We start from the raw sequence: 21,852 nt of genomic DNA on the forward strand, positions 1-21,852 counted from the left end.
TAAAATATGTATAAATGATAGCAAAGGAACTAAACCAAAAATCCTCAAGATCACATATCCTGATTCTATTAATAACAATCGTAACAGTCTAATCACTTATTCATATTTAGCCTGTAAAATCATTGCATTATGAGAAGAATGCGCATTACAACAGCAAGATGACATTAAGATGTATCTACTCTAAAAGGCATGTTGGTCTTTGTTTCAGAGTCTAGAAAACTTGAATTTTATTTATTTTTCAAGGATCAGTTATAGTTTAGTAATTGGTCACATACTTGTCCAAGATGACTCTAGAAGAACTTACATGTAAATAAAATTTTGGTGTAGTTACTGGTGTACAATAAAACTATAATTTAGCAAGGGAAAGCTATCTATTTTGTTAATGATGGTTTCCCCATCATTAAAACAGTGTTACTAAAGAACAGCTAAGGCTTTTATATTTTTAAAGTTTATTAATAATAAATACATTAATTATAACTTTTAGAGTAATTTTTACCTTGTAACACTTTGATTTCCCCACTCGTGTCTTTGCAACTAGCACCAGGATTACTACTTCCCTCTAACTCATCAAGGTACAAACGGTAACGATGTCCACTCTCATCTTCATATTCCACATTTTCATCATCAGAATCCACTTCAGGAGCCACATAAACTACTTCAAATTCAATCTCTCCTCTCTAAAATGGGGAAAGAAAAAGAGGAAACCAAGTTACTGTAATTATAATTTTAAAAGATTTCCAAATTCTTTGTGGTGAGAAGTAGTAGTTGGACCTCAGATGTATCTCCTTTCAAGACAACAAATAATGAAATTTTAGAATCTCAAGAGGTAAAAGTAATTTCCTTTTAATATTACAGATTTTTCTACTGATCAAAATATTTTTGTTAACAGACCTAAAATAAAAAAGGATGTTTATTCAAGTTACAGAATTTTGGAACAAATGTTCAGTTTAAAAGTCATTTTGCCATTTTATACTTTCCATAATAGCAATTCAGCAAATCCATCTAAATAGTCAGATATTAAAGTTGCACCTAAGGGTACCACACAAACTTTTCTCTAATTCAAGAAACCTCTACACAATGATTTGTTTCTTACTGAATAGGTCTTGAGCCTTTCCTTAACTTTCACCGAGTGCCAAAGTGTTAAGGTATTCTGTTCAGCAGTAATAGTAATTACTGTATTTATTGTACAAAATTACTATCTTTCAATCCTCAGAATAACATTATTATAGTCCCTTGTACATGAATGAGAAACCTGAGTTAGTCCTGGAGAGAGGAGGTAACTCTCTCAATAAGATGAACAAGTAAAACAGAAAAAGGGAAATTTGACTCCAAAGTCCTTGCTCTTTCTACTATACTAGACTAAATGTGCAGTATTTATATTGTAATTCTTTAATAACAACTTTATGTTCAGGTAAAAAGTTACAGATTATTTCATGTTAAAAAAATTACAAGCTACAATTGTCATTTAATAAGAGACTACAATCACTATTCCCAAGTCTGGTATTTATAATTCTCTGAAAATTATAGCCTGCCTTTGCTCAAAAGAAAGCATGCCATTTTTTTTTTTTTTTTTATTGCTACTCACTAAGTTAGTCTCTGCTGCTCCTCTTTCCCAGCAGTTTAAGGTTATACTTCAGAATTTTAACATGCGCTTAGTGTTTCCATACAACTTTGTATCTCATGAACTGCATCTCATGAACTGACTGTTTACATCTCCTTTACCACAGCTGCTGTTCATCTCACTCTTACGCTACTGGATGACAGCCAAGTCAGGCTGAGAAAACACCAACTTAAAGAGACTAGCACTGCATTCTTAGGCAATGCTTTAAAAATACCATTTGGGGGGAGATGGTAAATGCAGTGGTCTTCAGTAAAGTTCTCTAGATGACAGAATCAGGTCTGTGGGTAGCTGTCATGAAGAAACAGATTTTGCGCTTAATATGAGGAAGAACTTTCTAAAAATCAGCAACGTACAACAATGAAATGGACTGTTTTATCACCAACAAGTCCTCCCTTTAATACAATTATTTAATTAGTGATATTGTAGATATTTATGCATCTCGTAAAGTTAAACTAAACGAGCTATAAATTCACTTTCAAGTCTGAGATTCAATTCTACCCTGGCATACTATACTGATGATCCAACACCTCCAAATATCTCAATGTACTAACCAACACCTCTCTAATTCCCTCAACCTTATTCTTGAAGGAAAAAAACAAAACAAAACAAAACAAAAAAACATTGTAAGTGCTCTGGATAACAAATATGACTCCTGGATGTAACTCTCAACTCTTTGTATGTTCTGCAACCTTAAGCAAATCATTTAATTTCTAAGAAGCATAGTTCACTCATTTTAAATAAGAGGGTTGGGCTAAATGATTTCTAAGGACCCTTGAGTGCCAACATTTATGACTGTAAAATCAATCCACTTCTAACATTGTTTTTTCTATAGTACTTTATATTTGTATAGCGTTTTAGTCATTAATAATGTTTTGCCTTCTAAGAGCCAAGTCCTGTTCTGAACACTTTATATGTATTAACATACTTAATCCTTACAGCTCTCAGATGAGGACACTGCAGCATAAAGGACTTTAAGTAACTTGCTCAAAACTATACAGCTGTGAAGAAGAGCAAATCTTTTTCAGTAAATCTGGCTGAATGTCTTCTATAATAGGGAACTAGTATCTATATATATACACTTTACTACTTGAGAAACCTCCTAGGGAAGTACAAAATATTCAACAGATTCAAAAAGGAACAATCAACAGATCCAATTTTAGTTACATAAAGGGTACTTACCTGCTGGGAAAGAATGGTTACAGCTTCTTTATGCTTTGTGTCCCTTAGGTTAACTCCATTAACAGCCAGAATAGCATCTCCAACATGTAGCCCTCCACATCTATCAGCCGGTTGCCCTGGATGAATCTCAGAAATGAGGATTGGAACACCATGTTCCTTTCCACCCTAACCGAAAAAAGCAGTAAATTAGTTTACCTTTGCATAGTCACAGACTATTCTACTGATATTTTCCTAAGAACATTTCAGTAAGCACCTATACTATCTCTTATTATAAATACTGAGTGAAATTCTATTTGCTATTATATTTAGGTAATGGTAAATCAAATTATTATGAATATCAAAGTTACTTCTAAATAAAACGATTAATAATATACATGTGCTTTTTAAAACGCATTCCAGAGCCAAAAAACGAAGAACCCTAAAAAAACCAAAAAAACAACAATTAGCTGCTCTCGTAAATAAATAAATAAATATATTTTATGTATTAGTAGTCCACAGCACTATTAGATTTTATCAAATCTGAGTCACTACGAACGGTAAGACAAACCATTATTTTATGTTCCACAAAAATAATTATAAGATGAATCTCAATTTCACAGATGTTAAAATGTGAAAAAATATGCAACACAAAGTGGATGAAATGCAATGTTTGGTACATTCCACCTTCTAGCTTTTAATCATAATTGTGTGTGTGTTGTTACCCATGGGGATAAATTTAGTTATTTAGAAAATATATTCAGAATACTTTATTTCCCAATGATGTCCAACAAAGGAGCATGATAATACTAGACAACTGTAGAAAAGAAGACTGGAAGCACTACTTCTTACTGTAATTGAAATGCCAAGGCCTTCATGATCTTCCTTAAGGAGGAGAACTTTTCTAATTGGACCAACACCTTGGCTTTTCTTTAAAGAGTCTTGATCCTTATTGAAGGAAAAAAAGAAGAAAAATTAGTACTACTTAAATAATATACCATTATAGAATAAACCCATACTATCATAACTTGCTTTTAGCAATCTTTATTAGTTGCCTGTAATGGATACACAGTATAGTGTTAAGAAAGTAATTAATAAATAGATAAAAGGGGAAAGCAAAAATAGTTCCTCTGTTAACACGGTGAAATACAGATGATTTTCTCACGCTCTTATTAACTTCTTTAATACATCTGGTACATCTCTTTTTAAATTGTAGGACATTACAAAAGAAATCACTGCCAGGAACTGACAAACAAATATCTTCAAGAAATGAAAGGAGGTAACTTTATCTTAACTGGAAAAATGCCTTAAAGATCTATATCCATTTTAACTGATTTGTAGAACTGAAAAACATAATGCCAACTGGATCATTAATTACTTTTTCATTTCTTTGCGTTCTGGAGTCTACCTCTTAACTAAAGGACCTTGGTTCCATTAATAATTCTTTCTCTGGTACCTTTACTCTTTCCCTCTCTCTACAAGCTCCTTCCCTAATTCAGCACATGAAAAAACTCCAGGTCTCATCCAGCTTTAAAATACTGACCATGTACAAACACAAAACAACACAGATAAAAACCCTTCAATCACCCACTGTCTTCTTTACCTACTATCCTCCCTCCATCTTTCCTTAACCGGCACACACAGTTAATCCTAACTGTAGTTATTTCCTTGCCTCCTACATTCAGTACTCCAACCACTGTAATTAGGGTTTTGCCCCCACTTGCTCCAATGAATCTGTCTTCTCTACAGTCACTGGTAACGAATGTGGCTACTTCCAATGAATACGTTTGTTAGTCACTGCCCTTCTGAACCTTGCAGAAACTTGATACTGTTCACTATCCCCTCCTTGAAACCTTCTCTTTTCTTTGGTATCTATTACACTAGTGCTTTCCTAGATGGCCTATATCTGATAGCTCCACCTCAGGCTCCTTCCTTTGGTGATCCATTTCCGTCCCTCACTCCATAAAAGTCTCCTTCCATCTTTTTACTTTCTATATATTTTCCCTGGGTGACTTAATCAATTCCATGGTTCAAAGGATGATTTACCTAATAATCTTCAACTCAGAATTCTCTCTAGAATTCCAGAGCCATATATCTAATTAGATATAACTTGGCTGTCCCACTGGCACCTCAAACACTACATGTCTAAAACTGATCTCATCATCTTTCTGCGAAAATCTTCCTTTCCCTCTATTTGCTTTATCAATGCATGCCATCTCACACAGCTGCCCAAACCAAAAACCCACATTCCCTTCTCACTCACCTAATTAACCAAAAGCAGTTAGTCACCAGATCCTCTTGATTGTACTTCTCTCAAACCTGTCCTTCCTCTAACCACTTTCTCCTTATTTTATTATCTTTCTAAATGTAACTCTCCGACTTCAATTAGGCCCTCTTCCAATATATCCTCTTCACTATACCAAAGTAATTGTCAAACAAATATTAAATCTTATTAGTCCACTATTTTATTGAAAAACCTCATGATTATCAGGTTAAGGTTCAAATTCCTTTATTTAGCATAAAATAACATTTATGATCTGACCACTGCCTAGAAGTTAATGGGGACCAACAGTGTCCCAAAGTAGACAATGGCATAAGTGCTTATTGCAATCGCCACTCCTCTCCCACCAACTAGACATACATATCAATTTTTCTTGCAATAATCTTTTCAGAGGCAACAAATAATTTTACTATTCAAGGTCAGGCTTTATGTGTTACTAAGATATGTGATCCACTGGGTAGGAGTTAGATATGATTTTATTATATTAAGGTTTCTATCATTAGGCTGCTGTTGTAGTGAAATTTAATAAATTTTTATCCAAGTAGAAAGAAAACCTCCTGTACAGTGGTGGCTACAGAAGCAGACAATTGGACACAGACCTCAAATTCCACCTTAATGCAAGACCAAACAGTTATAAATGTTAGTTTAGAAACTACAAATAAATCTAGTTACTAAAAGTCCCCTGTAAAGAACTATCCAAAAATATTTGCCAATTTATCAATGGGATCACACGCTCTCTGCTTAGCTTAAAATATTTGTAAACATGCCTAATCAAGATTCAGGAAAATTCTGAAATATGAGCCAAAGCAACATGCATTTGCTAGCAATAGTTCACTGTCTTCAGAAATATCATTTTTGGGCATTAGTAAATCTGTAAAGAGCTATATGGGTTGCTGAAACTTTAAATATGTACCTATTTTAAATAAGTTTAATTCACTTTTAAATAAAGGTTTTAAATACTAGTAGAATTTTTTTAAATGCAAAGGACTTGTGATTAAAGAAAGGGCAAGGCTGAGTGAGAAACAGCAGAAAAGCAAACATACATGGCCTGGTGGTGCATGCATTGGTCGCTTCAGGTCATTACGCCCTCTACAGGCTCTGATAACAGTTTTGTGACGATGCAAATGTATTTCAGCTTCCAACTGGTTCCAAAGCTTATCATGAGCAGGTCCCTTCATATCTCGTCCTAGTAATTGTATTTGTTGGACCCTTCATATTGGGAAAAGAATTCAGTTAGTTTTTTATTATACATACTATAGAAAGAATTCAGAAGAATTACTGAACACAAGTAGTTTTTGCATAAATCTAATTCAGTAATAAAACTAATACTCAGGAACCTCCTGATGTGTCTCAGATTTAGAGACATGAAAATTCTGAAAGAGACAGGTGTCTTCAAGGGAAAATCAGTTTAAAAAAAAAAGAATGATTGAGACCTTCTTTAGTCACATACTTAATTCATATACATCTTAGAAACAATTTACTAATGTCAATTAACATGTTTCATGTCTTGCATGCAATCACACTAGTCTTTAGGTGAGGCTAACTGTACAAAACATTTTTTCCAATGAGAGTATCTTTTTACAAAATGATTATTTCTTTAAATGTGGTAAAATTATTAGAAAATGTGCACTTCAAGATGATATAAATTATTTTTATTTGTTCCACATCAGTCCTTAATATGACATTAGAACAATAAGCTGAAAATTATTTAGTAATAATAATGAATCACCAAAGTTTGTGAATAATTTACCATAAAAAATTAATACAAGCAGAACTCTGTATTATTATGATAAAACCACTGTCATTCCAACATGTTTTTGAGGGGCAAGAAAGACTGGGTTTCAATGATCACAGAAAGAATTCCTACGGAAGTCCTGCCGTACATGGGAACATCATCTGTTATGGTGTCAAGGCAGGAAATGGTAAAAAGTGCAGCTCTAAGAGTTGTTAGCATTTCACAGTAATTTACTAACAGTGTGTGTGTGTAAACCGGAAATACTTATTTAGTATGGCTAAATAAATTTGCAATATGTTATGCTATCAATATTAAGTTAACAGTAAGCTACAGTCAATGATAAAATCACTCTTAGGACAAAGATTAATATTTCATTTACCAAAAGAGATAAGAGTCAACCTCTTTAACTATGCAGTTGGTCACCTAAGAGCACAGGGGTACTCATTTTCCACGCACCTCCCTGCCAGTTCCTTATCCAAGTACTTGGCAGCTAGTCTTGCCCCATAAACTTCAGCCTGGAGAATAGCTATATGTCTACGAAGGGCTTCATTCTCTTTTCTCAGCAACTTCACTTCAGCTTCAAGTTGAGCTTCTTTCATTTTCTCTTTTTTGTTTGCTTCAAGCTCTCTTTCCTATTGCAATTTTTTTATAAAAAATAATGCAATGAATACACTTTTAAGACTCTTTAGCAATAGACCATGTTCCTTAAAATACACAAAAGCACACAATCTATGACACCAACAATGAAAGCATATGATAAAAATTACCACTTCGTTTCTATAAAATGGAACACAAAGATTTGGATCCAGTTTTTTTTAAACTAGTACCAGAAGGTGTTGGAACCACTTCTAGGTAAGATAATAACATGGCTTGGGGCACCTTGATCCTGAGGATACCAAGATTAGTAGCCTTCTCTAAGCTCATGTTATCACACACTAATAGTAATGGCTTCAATGGATAATTAAATCTACTCCCTACTTCCTAAAAATGACTCTAAAACTAGACCAAAGTAATCACTCTGGTGGTTGTGCCCAAACATTTAATGAACTTTAATGCAGCAATTCTATAAACAGGTCAAAGCCATTCAGTGACGCAGAGATACATTCTATGACCAATTTATCTTACAGCATTATAAGAAACTGACAATGCTTAAATTAGAACAGATATTCCAATTCTTTTAAAACATTTTATGGTCATGGAGAAATGCTGGTAACAACTGCATTAAAATATTTACACATTAAAAAATGTCTACACAGAGAAGAGACTTGTGGTTGCCAAGCGGGAGGGAGGGAGAGGGATGGAATGGGAGTTTGGGGTTAGTAGATGCAAACTATCATGTACAGGATGGATAAACAACAAGGTCCTACTGTAGAGCACAGAGAACTATATCCAATCTCCTGGGATAAACCATAATGGAAAAGAATATTAAAAAAGAAGATATATTTGTGTATAACTGAGTCACTTTGCTGTACAGCAGAAATTAGCACATTGTAAATTAACTATACTTCAATTAAAAAAATATGGCTTATGGTAAAAAATATCTATAGCATAGATATCTATAGTATAGTATCTATGTATATATATCTATGGTATATCTATGGTATAGATTATCACTGAACTTTGGGATCTGGATCATCTATTTGTCCATATGTTAAAGTGACTGAAGAACTGTTTTCTGAGGAAAAATACTGGCCTCACTTGCCTACTATGAGGTTGGATGGATATTCATTTTTACTCTCAAAAAAGGATGCCATCCTATGCTCCACTTGGTAGATAACCCATATATATGAATTTATAGGTGTTAGCCAGAGAATATAACTTTAAGATCTTTGCCATCAAATTTTTATCACCAGCTCAAATGTCAGAGAAATAATTCTCAATATACCTTCAAAGTATAAAGTACAGTGTACCTATACATCAAGGGTTACAAATGTAAATACCTTTGGAATTCAAGCACAGAACAGATAGGCAGGTACAAGACAAAGTGGAGGGGAAAACAGAAGGTACAAAATCCTGCCTAAAGGGAGTCAAATTCAAATTCAAACACACACACACACACACACACACACACACACACAGACTGTGTGGCAAAATAAAACCCTTCTGAGAGTTGGACAAAAGATCTTTTAAGTGTTATTTTTGGATCAAGAGAACCATCCCAAATTTGAGTGGAAGTGTTTTTACTGACTTAGAGAACTGCTTTTACTGACTCACTATGTACAGAATCTATAAATCCTGTGAAAATTCAGTTATATTTATTGATGAGATGTGGATGACACTGTTCACTACACCATGTCCCCTTCAGGAGATTTAAATAAAGATCTACATCTCAGCACAAGAAGAATGTTTCTATTGAGTGAATGGCAAATGATATTGTTTCTAATGTATGAGTAGTGACTATTATAATTATTTCCCTTTTTATCGTGAATATTAAGCTGAGAAACAAATGTAAGCAAACTTTTAACAATTAATGGAATGTATTTGGTAGTAATTTCAATGTCTGCTTTGATCTACTGTTTTGACAACAGCATATCAATATATGACATATTTAAACATCAATATATGATATACTCAAATACAAGGCAGTGAGTACCACAATCGTAAAAACAATAACAAAAAAAAATACAAACTAAAATGAATGACAACTACCAAATGTTGAATATATTTATCACTTCCTTGATTAAAATATCTGTCATTATATATGTGATAAACAAAAGGAAGATTAATTAGCATGCTTTTTCAACTTGTGTAAAAAAACAAATATAACCATTAGAACACAATTTGTAGATTTAAAAAAAATTATTTTATTTTATTTTACTTTTTTTGGCTGCACCCCACAGCCTGTGGGATCTCAGTGCCCCGATCAGATATTGAACCCATGCCCCCCGCACTGGAAGCACGGAGTCTTAACCACTGGGCCGCCAGGGAAGTCCCTAGATTTTTTTTTTTTTTTTAATCTGAAGAACTAATAATCTAGAATCCTCTTTTTACAACAACTTTGGAATTCTTAACATCTCAATTTACTTCAGAATCTCTTTCCTAAAAGGGCAGGTATCAGTTACAAAACCTCAGTTTGGACAAGATGAACAAAAATCTTTTTTTATGACATTTACTGAGGTTAATGCTGTTTGTTTCATAAAATGAGTTCCTAGAGACCAAGAATTTTTTATTTACGGGCTAAATAAATTTTATGTTGAGGATTATCTACTTACACTTTAATGAGCTATTTATATAATATTTATGAAATCTGAGAAACATATTAAGACACTACTTTGCTTTAATGATTTAAACCCCTAATGAATCTGACAAACTTGCAGACCTGAAATTAACAGATGCAAGCAAGAATAGGACTAAGAACACTGAAGTTAATCACTTTTAGATTTTCTTTTTTCCCCGGTACGCGGGCCTCTCACTGTTGTGGCCTCTCCCGTTGCGGAGCACAGACTCCAGACGCGCAGGCTCAGCGGCCATGGCTCACGGGCCCAGCCGCTCTGCGGCATGTGGGATATTCCCGGACCGGGGCAGGAACCCGTGTCCCCTGCATCGGCAGGCGGACTCTCAACCACTGCGCCACCAGGGAAGCCCTCACTTTTAGATTTAAAGGAAAAAACCTTTTTGTTTTAGTTAACCTGTTCATCATTAGGTAACAACAAAGAAGTTAATTTTGTATTCCGATATCCAAACAGTATATTTTCAAAAGAAGAAAAGTCATATGACAATTTAGAACCTGATTAGGTTGAAGTAGTGGGAAAAATATTAAGAATTTATATATTGTTATTTTCCAAAATAAAAAGGGTTTCAAAATTCAGTTGTTTCAAAGGCCACACAATTATTCTCAAGACTGATGAAAAGTTATAACACATGCAGTGGATAAATAAGAAACCAACATGCACATTCTTTCTCTGGGAATAAATTCAAACAGAAAAGGAGGAAAGAGCTAGGCCTGCATAAGGAAAATCAATTGTTCTTTTGAAGTAGCCTATGAGCAAGTTACAAAGCTCAGAAGTTGTCAAACGCTGATGGGTTCTGCAAATAATGGCAACAAATCACAAACAAAAGAAAAATCTTTTAACAACACAAGGTGCGAAAAGAGCAATGGGCTACTCGCTGAACTTTTCACGTATTGGCACATTAAAAAATTACCATCGTTAATATCACTTTCAAATACATACAAAGTGACAACATGTACTATGCAAATAAAGCACTAAGAACATTTCAGCGTAACATATTAAAGCAAAACAGAAATGGCATACTTACCAGCTCCTCCACAGAGGGGACAGACTTAAGATATAAGAAAAAAGTTTTATAATTAGAAAAACATCAAACAAATGAATTTATTTAGTGGTACAATCATTACAAGGAAAATTCCCATATGTTGAATATCACTTGGGTAAAGTTCATTAGAACAAATATATTTGCAAATCCATAAGCAATAGTAACTGCACAGGATTAGATTAAAAATGTTTGTTTTATCGAAATTAGTTAACACACCTGGTTCAGTGCCTTTCCACTACAGCACCATGTTTCAAATCTAATGTTAAAATGTCAGGTGAATCCTTTTCTAGTGAAATTGTACATTGTTTCTCAATGTTAGTATCAAACATTCCAAAGAAGCAGTTATGAATCTGACTCATTTCAGTTAAATAAAACAACACTAATAATTTATATTTATAGAATTTCAGAATTTAAAAGGACTTTAGGAGAATGTAAATATTCATTTAAATAAATTCTAACATATCCTTATTAGAAACTAACCAATTAAACAGAATTAACTGAAAACGAGTAAAACTTTGAACTGTATTACTCTCATCATCAACATCATTTCATCTTCTGCCTCTCCCAAGCTTTATCTGTCTTATTTACTGCTGTATCCCCTATAGTTAACAAAGTGCCTGGTACATAGTACACAATACATATGAGGTTAAACAGAAATGAGACTTTAAAAAAATTCTATTTCAGCAACCTACATTGATTAAGAGGGCAATAGTTAATCATGGAACATTTACACAATGAACATTATGCAAGCATGACAAAGCACTCAGTGGCAGGGAAGATACTTATATTAAGAGCAAAAGAAAAAATGTGCCACCGGTTGGCACCCCATTCCATTTTCCTCTTCGTCCTTATTAACAGAACTCCAATTTTACTGGAGGTGGTCATGTGACCAACTAAGGGAATGACATGCAGCTAGGGATAGCCAGTGAGACAGCTAAATGATTGGCAAAAAGCTGACGAGGATTCCGTGAAAAGGTCTTTAAAGAAAACTAATGCAGCTGGGAAGCATCATTTTGCCCTTAGATCTTCCTGCTTCCTGCCTGGAATGCAGATATGAAGAAATCCTGAAGACAGAAACCATGAGCTAAAGATGGCAGAGCAGAACAACAAAAGGAAACTGGATCCCTGATATCTGTGGAGCTGCCATATCAGCTCTGAATGCCTGTCTCAGGGCTTCTTTAACTAGGAGAAAATAATTTGTACTATTTAAGAATAATTCCAATGTTACTTGGGATTTCTGTTACATGTAACTGAACTTAATCTTAACTGATACAATAGGTCCAAAAAAATGTTTATATGTTATAATCACAAATATCTTTTAAGTGTATTTATATAGATCTTTTTAAATAGGAAGAAGATCCTATTCTAAGTACCAGTTGGTTATTGATGTTATCACTGATCATCTCCAGGTGATAAGATTGTGGATGATTATGATGACCTTCACATTTCCTGTATTTTCTAAATTTCCCAGGAGCACATATTAACTTTTATAATTAAAAAGACTCATTAAAGATTGTCCTTTTCACCCTCTAAAACACATATAAATATATGTTACCCTCTAAACTACTTACCAATTTTGCCTTAATGGTACCAGAGTCAACACTTTGACCAGTTTTAGCATGAAGCTGAAGCTGAATAGAGTGCAATTGTAAAAGCTGATCATGTACTTCTTTCTCCAATACAACTTTCTCTGCTTGGGTCTCTGTCAGTTCAGATTTCAGATCCACCAACTGTGCCTTATAAAAACAGCAACAATAGCAGAAATTAACACAGCGTTGTAAATCAACTATACCTCAATAAAAAATTTTTTTAATAAAACAGCTACAATAAAAACATTAAGTATGCTTAATTTTCTTTATTTTGACTCTAATAATTATTATTCAAGAATGACATAGGCTATCTTTGAAATGAATAGATGAACACTAGAAGTCCATTATTAACTGTAAGCTACAGCTAACTGTTACACTGTAGCAGAACAACTCATCAGAGCCACTCAGCCATTCAATCTGAAGCTTTTCATTTTTCACAATCGATACATTGTTTTACAATTGCAAACAGGACATATCCCTTGTGTGTGTTTGATCTTCCCAACTAACAAGTAGGTTAAAGACCAAGGCAAGGCCTTAGTTTTCTATTGAACATAATTTTACTAATAAGCATCTACGGAGCCAACAAGTATGCTGGTTCAATGAGGGGAAAAAAATTGTAGAGAATACTTTCTAAATTATAGGTGATAATTATTTATGCCCTTGAGAAGCTTCCTTATCAACTGAGGTAATAAATATGCATCGAACCAACTAAAGAAAAATGTGTGGCAAGTTACAGATATATTTAGAATCGGTCAGGTCCCAAGAAATTCAAAGTAAAGAAAGGTTTAAAGAAGGTTAGTGAGGAAAAGAGAGTTTAGAAGGGCTTTGAAGTTAAATGACAACAAGGACAAATAGAAGCAGTAAAGCAGTCAAGAGATGAGAAGACTAGCAAGGGGAGACAGACTAGAAGCAACGTAGGTAAATTCTCTGAGTAGAGAGACCAGAGAATTAGAATCTACCTAAACATCCCAACTGCACCAACTAGTGCCTACTACATAAAAGATGCTCAATAAGTATCTTGAAGTTGAAACAAATTCTAATACTAGCCCTGTGATTCCAGATAAATCACTGTGTCCATTCAAGTTTCCCTGATTTTAAAATAGGATAGTATCTACTAGGTATAAAATAAATAAGATACAAGGATGTAATATACAGCAACAAGGAATATAGATAATATTTTATAACTTTATATGTAGTATAATCTATAAAAATATCAAATCACTTTGTTGTTCATCTGAAATTAATGTAATATTGTAAGTCAACTATACTTCAAATAAGATTTTTTTAATAAATAAAATAGGGATAATACCCATGGCTTTGACTATTTTCATATTATTAATCTTATATATGAAAGCACTTACTAGAATATGAAGGTGTTATTAGCAAGGAGATTAGACTACTGACAGGGGCTGTACATTGACAGACTGCACAAAACTGGATAGGAAAGTGAGGCTAGATACAACAAATGGCTTTGGATGATAAACCAAAACTGAGATTAAATCTGGTAGGAAATCACTACATGCTCTCAATGACATTTTTGTTTTTGTTTTTAATAACAGCTTTATTGAGATATAATTCACTTACCATTAAAACTCACTCTTTTAAAGTGTACCGTTCAGTGACTTTTCGTATAATCATAGAATTGTGCAACCATCAACACCATATAACCGTGGAACATTTTCTCTCAATGACATTTTAGCTATATGATATGTGCAGGTAAGGAGGTGAAGACAGGTACACTAGCAACACCCTACATAGCTTTCTATGGAATACAATTCTGGTGAGTATATATCTAGGAAGGAAACTTCTGGTTTACAGAGTATGAATATGTTAAACCTCAGCAGAAAAGGCCAGTTTTCCAAATGGTTGTAGCAACTGACATGCCCACCATATATGAGAACTCTGATCGTTTCACAACCTTGCCTTCATTTGGTATTGTGAGTCTTTTTAATTTTAGCCATTCTGGTAGGAATGTAGTGGCATTTCATTGTGGTTTTAATGAAAACTTCTTGATTACTAATAAGGTTGTCCTTTATTGGGTATGAGTTACAATTGCTTTCTTCCATTCTGTGGCTTGTCTTTTAACTTTCTGAAAGGTGTCTTTTGATGAACAGAGTGCTTAACTTCAATGTAGCTCAATATGTCAGTAGTTTCCTCCCCCACATTAAATGCTTTTTGACCTGAATTCTACCTTATCTGTTATCAAGTTTGCAACTCCTACTTTCATTTTATTTGCATTTACCTGGTATAATTTTGTCTATTTTAACCTTTCATATTTTTCATTTTATAGTTGTAAATAGCACATACACATGTAAGGTCTTAACTGCTCATTGCTAGATTTTAAAATATATATATTTTTTAGTATTCTGGAAACTCTGTAACTTTAATAATTACTTTTAGATAATATCCTTAATTTCCTCTTTAGATTATATTTAAGATAACATCCTTGCTATGAACAGTCACGAAACTATTAGCATTTTCTTCCCCCTTTTCTTACTCTTCTCCAGCATCTTGATAAAGCGTTATCTTGGTATTTCAGCTAATAACTATGAGCAATCATCAAGCTTATACTACTTTCAAGATACTCTTTTCTCCCATTTTCGGTAGTTGCGCTATATTTATAATGCAGAGCATACAATATGTAATGTTTAAACATTTTCCCATCCTTAACACTGATAGTCTTAGTTCCACTATTAAATAAATTCTATACTGACCACTTGACCTTTTACCAGAGCTGCTCCTATGAATTCAACTCATTCTCTAGCCTTGTAGATTTCTCAGAAAGCTCTCATAACAGTATTCTCTGATTTCTGGCATGTTCATAACTATTTATTTGTGGTCTTTATATCTGAAGTCAGTTTGGCTGCATATAAAATCTTTGGCTCATATCTTCTTTCCTTGAGTATTTTAAATATGTTGCTCCTTTGGCTTCTGGTATGAAACGCTTCTATTTAAATGTCCAAAATCCTAATCTTTTCTTTCTCTTATAAGTGACTTGATCTTGTGTCTGCTTTATTTTTAGTCCCATATTTTACTAAAATGTAGCATGGTGTTAATCATTCTAGGTCCATGTGTACTCTTCTCAACATGCATATTCAATGCTCTGTTATAGTTTTAAAGAGTGAATTGGTTGGTAATTTGTTTTTTATTGAGGCAAAATTCATATCACAGTAAATTAACCATTTCAAGTGAACAATTCAGTGGCATTTATTATAATTACAATGTTGTGCAGTCACCATCTGTATCTAGTTCCAAAACATTTTCATCACGCCCAAAGAAAGCCTCGTACCTGTTAAGCAGTCACTCCCCACTCTCTCTGTCCCCAGCTTCTGGAAACCACCAATCCACATTTTGTCTCTATGGATTTAACTATTCCAGATATTTCATATAAATGGAAGCATTCAATATGTGACCTTTTGTGTCTGCCTTCTTTCACTCGGCATGTTTTCAAGGTTTATCCATATTATAGCATGTATCAGTACTTCTTCACTCCTTTTTAGAGCTGAATAATATATTTAACTATAAAAATTCAGATATAATATATTCAGCTATATAGTCCACCGTATGTACATACCACAACTTGTTTATCCATTCGTCAGTTGATGAACATTGGGCTATTTCCATCTTTTGCCAATTATGTTCAGTGCTGCTATGAACATATGTGTACATATATTTGTTTGTGTACATGTGTTCAATTCTTTTGGGTATATACCTAGGAGTGGAATTGCTGAGTCATATGATAATTCTATGTTTAACTTTTTAAGGAACCATCAAACTGTCTTCCACAGTGGCTGAACCATTTTACATTCCTACCAGCAATAAATGAGAGTTTGTTGATAGAAGTTTTAAATATTGGTTTTGTTTCATGCTTCTTCAGGGACTCCAATTATACTAATATTAATTATTCTTTCCCTATCTTTTATATTTGCAATTTCCTCTCAAATCCTTTCTGTTTTCCCCTTGTATATCCTCTTCCTCTTGCTGTACTTACTGCACTACCTATTTTTTACACTTCTTCCAAATTAGGATCCATTCTGAAATGATTTTTTTTCCTATTTTTTCCCAAAGTTCTGCAAGTATTCTTTTTATTTTTATTACTTTATTTCTGAGTTTTCCTATCTCTGAATTATTCTGTTTTATTCATAGGTGAATAACATTGTTAATTTCCTTTATTTTCTAATACAGTTTACAGTTTCCAACTGCTTTGCAGCCTTATTTTTCTGATATGCCTTCGTTGTCTGTTGTCACATTATTCTATTAATTTTTACCTTTTCTGATTACAGTACATTTATATGGGGTTTAAATAAAATCCTTTTCTGTTACTCATGTTTAAATGAAATGGGTTTTCGTGTAGTACATGTTAGGTAGGAGGAGACTTCCATGGAGGGGTTTGAGGTGAGCAGAGGGAGCTTTCCTAGCTTCAGGCTAGCGGGCTCCCACCCCTGGCCTTAAACTGAACTATTTAAAACAATGGCCTGTCTGTAGCCAGAACTACTGTTTTGCAATCAACCTCCTATGTATGTATTCCTCCCCTATCTTGAATACCAACTCTCCTCACTTCAAACTTCATGTTTCTGCCCTGCTGAATTTGGATTCTATTTCCAGCAGTGTTTCTTCAGAATTGGACTGTCTTTCTCAAAAGCAGTTTTGTTAGAAATCTCTGAGATTCTGAAAGCCCACCCCAAGTACTTTCTAATCTTCCCGCTGCTGCTTAGTGTGTCCCCATGGTTGTTTTGCATTCCCCTGCAACCTGGTGGCAGTTTTGCCAGTTGTTCTTAGATCGTTTGCTCAAGTTTCCCATCCAAAGTGATGTCTTCTCCTTTGGGGCTCTGTTAGTGATTTCTGTGCCTGGGTCCCCTTGCTATTATTTATTTCTTTTGCCCCACAGGTGCTCATCCACATGCACTCTGTGTTGGTCCTGCTACCCTGACCAACCCATGTTCTGGGGTTTGTGAGGATATGCCCTCCTCATTTAGTTTTGCTGAAGAGGCTATCACTGGGTTTTGTGGGGTGTTTTTGTTATGCTAGTTTTTCTGTTTTTACAAAAGATTTTTTAAAATTTAAAACTATCAATCCACTGTGATCCTTCTCAGACCAGAAATCCTCAGCTCATGTTTTCATTGCAATAGAAAAGCTGTGATATTCTAGTATAGCGCTGCCTAAAAGAAATTAAATATGAACCACATATGTAACTAAAAATTTTCTAGTAGTCACATTTTATTTATTTATTATTTTATTTTGCTTTATTTTTCTGGCTGTGCCGCGCAGCATGCAGGATCTTAGTTTCCCCACCAGGGACTGAACCCATGCCCCCTGCAATGGAAGCATGGAGACTTAACCACTGGACCTCCAGGGAAGTCCCCTAGCAGCCACATTTTAAAAAGTAAAATTAGGGACCTCCCTAGTGGTCCAGTGGTTAAGACTCCACGCTCCCAATGCAGGGGACCTGGGTTCGATCCCTGGTCAGGGAACTAAGTCCTGCATGCCACAACTGAAGATCCCGCGTGCTGCAACTAAGACTTGGCACAGCCAAGTAAATAAATAATTATTTTAAAGTGAAATTAAACAGGTAAAATCAAGTTTTATAATATATTCTACTTAACCCAACACATCTAAAATATCATATAATATTATATTCAAGCATATAATAATATAAAACAATGATTAAAATATTACATTCTTTTTTTGATACTCAGTCTTCAAACCCATTATGTATATTACACATACAGCACATCTCAATTTGGACCAGCCATATTTCAAACACACAATAGCCACATCAGGCTAGTAGCTGATGTATTGGGCCGGCCCTTTTATTATGAATCTGAAACAGTAACAAATTCCATTAAGATTTAAATGCTAAAATAAATAATAATACTAGTACTTGACTCTATTTTTTAAATATAGTAAACATATGCAAGAGATTAAATAAAGTAGAACTTCACTTCTATTGCCTTCCAGAAAAGAATGTTAGTTTAACAGTTTTTACACCTTTCACAAATACTCCTAACCAAAAACCTTAGAAAAGAAAAACAAAAAAACAAAAAACTTACGTGTATGATAAAAATGTATTATAGACATGCATCAATTTAACAAATTGCCCACCAAAAAAAAAAATTATAAAAATTTAAAATCACCTATTACTAGAATGTTCAGTATTCCCTGAAGACTGTACCTTTAAAGTACAAATGAGCCTGGTCTAGACAGTCCTTCTTAGTCAAAAAAATACCTATTGAGTTTTATAATCTTTGAAATAAAATAATCACAAAAGGAAAATAGATATTTGAATAATATGCACTTTTTGAGCAATATGAAGCTTATGCTAAAGTAAACCTACCCAGAAATAGTTTAAAATAGGCCATTTAATCTATAACAACCCTTATCTTTTTTTTCATTACTTTGACTTTCATTCTGTATCTGTCTTACTGTTTCTTTGCAGTGTTGTCTAATATATTCCTCTATTCCTTATATTTCCTATAAACTACAAGTAGATCTAAAGGTTTAGATTTACAGTCAGCCCTCCATATCTATGCAATCTGCATCCACAGATTCAACCAACTGTGGATCAAAAATATTCAGAAGAGAAAACTCCAGAAAGTTCCAAAAGGCAAAACTTAATTTGCCTCATGCTGGCAACTATTTACATAGCGTTTACATTGTATTAGGTATTATAAGTTATCTAGAGATGATTTAAAATATACGGGAAGATGTGTTTTGCTTATATGCAAACACTACACCATTTTATAAAGGGGACTTTAGCTTCCATGGATTTTGGCATCTGCAGGGGTATGGGCGGGGAGGCCTAGAACCAATCCCCTGCAAATACTGAGGAACTATGGTACTTAAATGTTTGTGGCAAGAAGTACACTGTGTGTTTCAAGAGGTATATATTGTCTGGTTGTCCCACTATGATTTATGTTTCAAACCAAAAATCTCATGATTTATTAATAACTGAGTAAAACTGGCATTAAGAAAGATGCTAAAGAGGCACAAGTGGTATTCATTAATTAATGTGGCAGACTAATATTCAAATCAGAAGTGACTGTATTCTAAAAAGGCAAGGAAAAACAGGGTAGTATGGAGGTTTTTTGAAAGTGGCCTACTAGAAACATGGACTCTTCATTAAGTGAAATAATTTCTCAAGAGGTCGCTCAAATTTTTAAAAATTAAGTAAAAATTCTTTACAAAGCAAGGATGCAGGTATCAAAATTCAAAGCCCAATTTAATTATTTTGGAACAAAACAAGTGTTTCAAGTTTACTCTATACTTCATAATATTTAAATAACTCTTTTCTTGTCTATGATATCAGCATTTTAGCTGCTAAGAAAAGTTAGTTAATGGTAAATTTTATGTGAAGATTAGAAATTTCCATATTTTATTCAATGGCTAACCTCCTAATATCACAGAACTTTATAATCAAAGAGATCTTAGAGAACATAAAAACTATGATTATGACGATTACTATTTAGATAATAAAACCAAGGCCCATCAAAGCTGCTTTTATTTCTAGGGCTACCCAAATGGTCAGTAGCAAAACAGCACTTTGAACCCAATTCTTACTCTCAGGGCAAGGTAGTAAAAGTATTATCAAGCAGTTAGCCATAAGGAAAAATGTGTTTCTACAGCTACGATACCTATGTTTGACTTACTAACAATATTCACAGCTACCATAAAGCAAGCATTTACCTACCAATATGGCAAGCAATCATGTACCATGCACCATCTGTTAATTCTTACCATCATACTCTCTTTTTTTTAATCGCTAAGGAAACTGGAAATCAGAGTTTAAGCAATTTGCCCAAGATCACACAGCTAGTAAATAACAGACTAAAAATTAGCTTGACCATAAAAAAAGGCTGACCATCTTTCACCTCACTGTCTTACCTTGGCAACACTATAACTAGCAAAGAGTGAAAATTAATAAACAGTTGATTTCAACCTTCAACTCTTAAATTTTCAAGTGATATCCAAAAAAATCTTTTAAAAAGCAAAATCAAAACCAGTTAATCAACCAGTTAACCCAATCTCTTCACTTTCCTATATTTGATCTTGGATTCATTTACAGAAAAAATAAAATAAAATAAAATAAAACAAAGCTGACCATCAGGATATTCTTTCCCTAGAACTCATCAAGGACAAAATGACCTCACTCTAGGAGGATCTCTGAGCCTTAAGACCATGGCCTTCATTTAAAGGCCATTAAACAACCAATGGTGAGATTTTCTAAGGTAGTGATTCTCAAAATGTGGTCCCTGGGGACCTCCCTGGTGGTCCAGTGGGTAAGACTCTGTGCTCCCAATGCAGGGGGCCCCGGTTCGATCCCTGGTCAGGGAACTAGATCCCGCGTGCATGCTGCAACTAAGAGTCCGTATGCCACAACTAAGAGTCCACATGCTGCAACTAAGAAGTCTACACGCCAAAACTAAGAAGTCTGTATGCCGCAACTAAGAGTCTGCATGCCTCAACTAAGACCTGGCACAGCCTAAGTAAAGTAAATAAATATTTTTTTAAAAACTTAGTTTAAAAAAAAATGTGGTCCCTGGATCTCCAATATCAGCTGGAATGGAGTGGGGAGATATATGAAACTTCAGGGCACATTCTGCAACATAGGAATGAAGTATCCCCAGGAATGAAAAAGACAGAGAGGCAGTGTATTTAAACAAATTTTGAGGATTATCATTACCATTTATTTGTAAATGCAGTCATTACTATTCTATTTCTTCTCTCAAACTCTTTTCCATCAGGATAATTCCTTTCTAATATAATTCTTAACTTCTGGATTCTACTCTGTGGCACCAAAATCTAAGTAATTTTTTATTCAGAGTTTCCTATTATTCTACTCTGTCTAGACCTTAATCCTCCATCCATATAATCGTGTAAAAATACACAACAGGACTTCCCTGGTGGTGCAGTGGTTAAGGGTCCACCTGCCAATGCAGGGGACACGGGTTCGAACCCTGGTTTGGGAAGATCCCACATGCCACAGAGCAGCTAAGCCCGTGTGCCACAATTACTGAGCCCGCATGCCACAACTACTGAAGCCCACACGCCTAGAGCCCATGCTCTGAAACAAGAGAGGCCACGGCAATGAGAAGCATGCGCGCCGCAACGAAGAATAGCCCCCGCTCGCTGCAACTAGAGAAAGCCTGCGCATAGCAACAAAGACCCAACACAGCCAAAAATAAATAAATAAAATATA

The 21,852-nt window shown here is 34.3% G+C and overlaps 1 protein-coding gene across 3 annotated transcripts in view; it reads right to left on the reverse strand.

Annotated features, from left to right (window-relative positions):
- The window catches only part of GOPC (golgi associated PDZ and coiled-coil motif containing), a 71,448-nt gene that overhangs the window by 34,789 nt on the left and 14,807 nt on the right, over nt 1-21,852 (reverse strand). For all 3 annotated transcript variants that reach the window (XM_079939164.1, XM_079939163.1, XM_079939162.1), the window contains exons 2-7: nt 12,639-12,803; nt 7,249-7,424; nt 6,101-6,266; nt 3,629-3,724; nt 2,801-2,965; nt 497-677 (exon numbers count right to left, since the gene is read on the reverse strand). In XM_079939164.1, coding sequence (XP_079795290.1) covers nt 497-677; nt 2,801-2,965; nt 3,629-3,724; nt 6,101-6,266; nt 7,249-7,424; nt 12,639-12,803 — 949 coding nt within the window. The remainder of the gene's footprint in view (nt 1-496; nt 678-2,800; nt 2,966-3,628; nt 3,725-6,100; nt 6,267-7,248; nt 7,425-12,638; nt 12,804-21,852) is intronic.

The sequence above is a fragment of the Stenella coeruleoalba genome (genome assembly GCF_951394435.1).
Source record: "Stenella coeruleoalba genome assembly, chromosome: 12".
Taxonomy (NCBI): Eukaryota; Metazoa; Chordata; class Mammalia; order Artiodactyla; family Delphinidae; genus Stenella; species Stenella coeruleoalba.